We start from the raw sequence: 6,060 nt of genomic DNA on the forward strand, positions 1-6,060 counted from the left end.
AGAAATACAATTCCCAAATTCTGCTTAGAAAGACAGTTTGGAAGTCAAGAGTGATGTTAGAAAAATCAAATTCCATCAACTCTAATGCTAAAAAAAAAAAAAAAAAGATGTAATTAGGCTATTCTGAGCCTCCACAAAGCACAATATTTCAGTAGATTTTAACCCTATTTAAGTTGTACATTTATTGTTCATAAGAGATAAAATGAAGTTCGACCAGTATAGTCTGTGGTAACACTGGCAATGACAAGTTCCTGTCCATCAAGAATTCCCAATCCTTTTAATGTCTCAGAAGAATTTCGGCCTTTTGGCCTTCTTCAGGCTTCAGCAGAAGTTATCTCTGCAAGAAAAGTGTTCTGTTTTTTGCACTAATATAGCTGTGGAGGCTGGAGATTCCATCTATAATAAGGCATCAGAAATTAGATACTCCTAAACCTCTTGCAGTATCTTGGGGAAGTTGGCAGCAAGCTGGACAGTTCTTTTTTTGTCCCTCAAATGTAACTGTCTAGCCCATCTACATCATTAACTATAAATTATTAATGGGAATATATGCACTTGTGTTATTTGGGTTTTTTTTTCAAGACATCAGTGACACAACAGCATTAACAGTATTTATGAAAGCACAGCTAGAATGATTCTTTTTATAGTGCTCTGGAGTTAATCTATGTTTAACTCTCTTAATGTTAAACTGGGATGTTTTCTCTAGGGATTTTTGGAAAATCCACTGAATATCACATCTAATGTAACCCCTTCTCCAAAAGGTTGCTCCTTGGCCACTATACCATTCTTGCACATTCAATACAATGTTCTGGCAGCGTGAGCATAGATGAATTGATAACAGGTGGGAAAATTAACTTGAGGTAGATCAAGTTCCCATGTACCTCCAGCACAAGCTGTTATTCTGTGTAGAATTACCCAAGCATTTCTTTTAAAGCCTTCTGTTCCCCCATTTTCAAAGGGACAGTGGAACTTGGCTCTAATACACTATCTGCATAATTCAGACATGCACCAGCATGCCACTTAACTATCTTCTAGTAGCACTGAGTCCAGATTATATAAAATGATATGAAACTATCTACGATAGCATCATGAAAATTCTAATGTTGTTAAAATGTGGAGCTACAGAGCAATCAGGAATTCTGTCATTCAGAAATTCTGCAGCTACTTCAATTTTGGCTCTTCCACCAACAATAATCTCCTGTTGAGGATGAAAATATCTAGGGCACATCTGTGACACCGACTGGTCTAAACCCAAACACAGCAAGATTTTTCACAAGTTCGCAACCCAACTAATTCTACTGCTCCAGTGACTAGCTAGCATGTCACATGTATCCAACAGGCATTCACTATTCATTCAAGGGGAGTTACCTTCCTCTAAGTGAGTATGTGAAAAGACCTTGCCTAAAAAGGCCAAGATCTCCCAGTGCATCCTGGGCCATCTCCAGTCATCCTGATGACTATCTGGTCACTGGATTCACATGGCTCCGAAGGAGAAGTGAGGCTGGTGACCTGCACAGCCCTCCCTCACTCAAAACAAAGTCAAGTGCAAGTCACGTCATCATTTCTCTGATGGCATGGTCTTCTTTGGCAATGAAGGACGAACACAACAAAGGCACTCAAGAGATTCAGTGGTCGGTTAAGAATCAAAATCAAACCACAAATGGCTTAGACTGCTTTAAGGACTTTTTTGGGCCTCCAGATACCTTTCCAGTCCCCAGTATTCCACAGAATTTTTCAGTCAGCAGCTTTTCTACGCTGCCTCTTTTCCTCTCCAGCTCCTCACCATTAACAATACCGTTTCTCTAAACCCATTATCTCTCCCCCGAACCTCCTTATTTCTGTCAAACGTATGATCCTTCTTCCAGCATCCCAGGTTCTTATCCCTGATTCTTCACTTTCCACCCCATATGGCTAATCAGTTAACAAGTCTTGTCATTCACACGTCCGCAACATTTTACCCACCTGATTCCTCTCTACTCACTTAGATAACCCTTTACTACATACCCTCATCACCTCTCAGTCTGGACATCTGAAGTGAGTTAACTCCTCAACTGGTCTTCCTAGTCTAAGGCTTTCCTTTCTCTACTCCAGGGGTGGGGAACCTGTGGCCTTCTAAGTGCTTATGTGTGGCCTTTTGACTAAATCCAAATTTTACTTAATCCAATCCAAATACAGTTCTGTAAAATTTGGATTCAGTCAAAAGGCCACACTTAAGGACCTAGAAGGTCACAGGTGATGTTAAGGCCGCAGGTCCCCTGTCCCCCCCCCCAATCCATCTTCCATAAAAGAGCTAAAGTGATTTTCCTTCAGCACAACTCTGACCACATATTTAAATGTGTCTATGTATGTATATACATGCATGCATACATTTAAATGCATACACATTACCTCCCAATATACTATAAACTCGTTTCATTTTCATCTCATCATCAGAACTGTGTCTGTGTGGAACACAATGCTGCCTTGCTGATGAATCATGAGTAAGTCACTATGTTTTTCTGATTCTGTTTCTTCACCTATAAAAGGTGGATGATAATACTTATAGTGCTTACCTCCCCACATTGTTTTGGGGATAAAAAGAAGAAATGGATATAAAGTCAGTATGTAATGGTCAGTTATTAGGATCTATATTATGGAATAACGTGTGATGGAGCTGGGAGCACATAACCCTGCAAATATATGACTATTTTCAGACTTTATTTAAATTCCAATCAACTACAATACAGGAAATGAAATTAACTTGGTATATTAGTGGCAATATACTAAAAGCTGCAACAACCTGATTGGAGACACCTGCCTTGGTTTCCCACAGAGCCCCTCCCGAGACTGAAAACATCATAGGTTCAAGGGATATAGCCTAGGTACAGCCACAGCTGGTAGTTTTACATGGCATTAAGGTTTACACGTAAGCGGACAAGACTTATCATTTATCAGTATCAGGCTCCTGTTGAGGAAAGGGGAGAAAAGAAGGCTCCAGTCACACCCACCCAATGAAGGAGGCGCTGGCATTCCCATTCACAGCGACCTGCCCAGGTCCCACAAGGGTGGGAGGCAAAATCTGAATTCTCCCATCAGAGGGGAAGCTGCTCGGGGGCAGGGGCGGATTCACGCCTTTTTTTTTTTTTTTGTATGCCCCGCATTTAGCACAGTGCCTGGCACATAGTAAGTGATTAACATTGAATTAATTCAATTAATAAATGAATTAAATGACATTCCGTCTCCCGATCGGGACTCCAGACCAGAGAGTCACTTTATTCTTACTAAGCTAAGGCGTCATCATGGTCAGTGTGGACATGGGCTCCGTAAGAACACGTTCACAAGCATTTACTAAGCACCTACTGTGTACCAAGCGCTGAGCCACAGTCCTGCCCTCTGGAGGGGGGAGGGGAGGAAGAGCACGCTAACAAATACAAGGGAAGCGAGTCTTCCACTTACGTTAGAAGGAAGCGGGGCTGGGGAAGGCTTTCTACGGGAGATGGGGTAAAGGACCGGAAGCGCCCTGGAGGCCATAGGGAGCCAAAGCACGTTACGGAGAAAGGGCGTAAGGGGCGACGTGGGCGCGCTCGCGCTTTAGGGGACCCACTTGACTAGAGGCCATTACAAGAGGTGACCAGAGCCTGCCCGGGGGCCACGACAAGCGGCATCGCGCCCTTCCTTACCTCTCCCGAAGCAGCTACTGGCCGCCGCCATCTTGACCGACCCGCGCTACGCCACGTCCAAATCAGTCCCCGCTGCCATAGGACTGGAGGATGAAAGGTTCCGGGTGGAGAGAGGGGAGGGGGGGACCCAAAAGAGACGAGGACCAAGCAGGAACTGCGCAGAGACTCACCCCGCCCCTTCCGTGGGGGTGGCACTTCCGGGCTTTCCCTCGGCTACGCCCCTAAGGGTCGCCCTGGTGAAACGACTGGAAACGGAAGCACGCCGGAAGCGTCAGAGCGTCGGGCCGCGTACGCAGGCCACGTGTGAACCTCGAGCCAATCGGCGGCCTCCAAAAGAACACGTGGTCTGGAGCAGGCCGCGGCCCTCCTCCCGCTCTACCCAAGGCGGGGGACGTTTGGACCGTTGTGGTTTAGCGTTCTTCAGCGTTTGAGATCGCTTTGAACGTTCCCTCCACCACCTAAATGCCCATCGTGCTTAGGAGGCAGTTCTGTCGTGCTCTTTTTCACAAAGAAATAAAATCATTCCTGCCCTAAGGGGTTTTCCTTCAATCCACAAGGCCAAGAATAGGAGCACATTTATATGATTATAAACAAGTAAAATCATCCGGTTGCGAACCAGTACAAACACCTGAGTGATTTTAAGATTAAGAGATGATTCCTGTGATTATAAGCAAATAAAAGAAGAATCTTGTTACTAAGCCATTGACCATTACATGGCTTTATGACTAAGAGAGAGACTTAGGATTTCTGGGATTATAAACAAATTAAAGAAAACAAGAATCTGGTCACTAACCAAGCCTTTAAGGTGGATTTGTTCGAAGCTGAACCCAAAAGCAGGAGCCAAAGGTGCAAGGACCTTTGCTTTCCAGAAGTGCATCGGCCACAGCTGAGGCTGGAAGGGATGGTTACTATGGATGCTGATGAATGGAAGGGAACAGCCTGGAAGCAGACAGTCAGAGGGGTCACCCACTAGATCGATTCATTTGGCACAGGCCTTGCCCAGGGAGGCTTTAGTCAAAGCATTGATCCATTCAGTTTAGCAGGGGAGGATGCATTCAAGACCAAAGCTATGTGGGGTCACTGAGGTCTCCATATCCACAGCCAGAGATACTCGGAGCACATGGGTTCCTCGCCTTTGTGCCCACTGCCTGCCTTTGCTGAGTTCGTTGGTTGGTTGGTTGGGTGGGTGGGTGGTTGTTGGCCTTCATGCTAAAGATGAATGACGTGACTAAATGACAAATGACAATTCTATACTAGAGTCAAGTGCATCAGTGAGGCTGTGACCAATATAATATACCGCTACCTCAGACCTAGGTTAGAACCTCTAAGTTCCTACAGTGCGCTTTCCATTTACAGGGAATCATTTACTATCACTGAGTATCTATGACCAGGTTACTATCGACGCAAACCCAATCCTAATAGAATGGATTTGTGGGGTGACGGAGTCAAGAAGCACAACATTTTTAAAGCATTTTTTACATGCCAGGCTTAAGTCTGCATTCTGATATATTTTATTTCTGCATTTTCTATCACATATGAGCACTTGTGATAGCGTTATTGTTTCTTTTGCCTTTATTAATGAAGTAAATGGAAACAAATTGCCAGGGGTTAAAGAGTTGAAATTGTGAGTGGGAATTACCACAGCACCCTGAGAAAATTTGAATGTAACAAATCAATCAAAAAACATTTATGAAGCCCCTACTGTGTGCCAAATTGGGCAGCTAGGTGGTGCAATGGCTCCAGGCCTGAAGTTAAGAAGACCTGAGTTCAAATTTGACCTCACAGACTTACTAGCTTGATGCTAGGCAAGTCACTTCACCTTGCTTGCCTCAGTTTCCTCATCTGTAAAATGAGGTGGAGAAGGAAGTGGCAAACCATTCCAATATCGGCCAAGTCAACCTCAGATGGGATCACGTGACTAAAAAACCTAAACAACAAAAAAATGTCCCGAGAACTATGCTTAAGCACTGGTTACCGTGTGGAGATGGTCTTTAAGAATCTATTATCTGCCAAAGTGAGGGCAGGGTAGAAAGAATGAGCTGGCCTAGAGAATGAGTGTGTATCCATTCTCTCATGTAAGAGATGGGAGATACTATGGTATATTTGGTCTCCTTCACTTTTCTCCCTGTTCCATACTTAAATCTGAATTTCTTCACTATATCCTAACAGCCTTCTCACCCTGGAAAATGCCTCCATCCTGCAGATTCCTTCACTTCTTGGACCCTTCTTCCTATTGGTGAACTTTTCTGGAATCTCCATTTTGATGAATTGCTTGTACTAGCCATGCTCACTCCTTTCCCAGCTCTCCTCCTGACTCTCTGGAGTCTGGGTCCTCCACTTTTCAGCTTCCTTTTATGAAAGGTTAGCTTAAAATGTAAGGTCCATGAGGGGAGGGACCATTTCT

General features: G+C 44.3%; 1 protein-coding gene and 1 pseudogene across 1 annotated transcript in view; both read right to left on the reverse strand.

Annotated features, from left to right (window-relative positions):
- The window catches only part of MRPL1 (mitochondrial ribosomal protein L1), a 51,007-nt gene extending 47,048 nt beyond the window's left edge, over positions 1 to 3,959 (reverse strand). The window contains exon 1 of the mRNA XM_072623601.1: positions 3,657 to 3,959. Within this exon, the coding sequence (XP_072479702.1) occupies positions 3,657 to 3,687 (31 nt within the window). The 5' untranslated portion in view covers positions 3,688 to 3,959. The remainder of the gene's footprint in view (positions 1 to 3,656) is intronic.
- On the reverse strand, positions 480 to 3,641 carry LOC140513937 (NEDD8-activating enzyme E1 catalytic subunit-like; annotated as a pseudogene).
- Positions 3,960 to 6,060: the final 2,101 nt, after the last annotated feature.

Source organism: Notamacropus eugenii, chromosome 7, assembly GCF_028372415.1.
Source record: "Notamacropus eugenii isolate mMacEug1 chromosome 7, mMacEug1.pri_v2, whole genome shotgun sequence".
NCBI classification, from domain to species: domain Eukaryota; kingdom Metazoa; phylum Chordata; class Mammalia; order Diprotodontia; family Macropodidae; genus Notamacropus; species Notamacropus eugenii.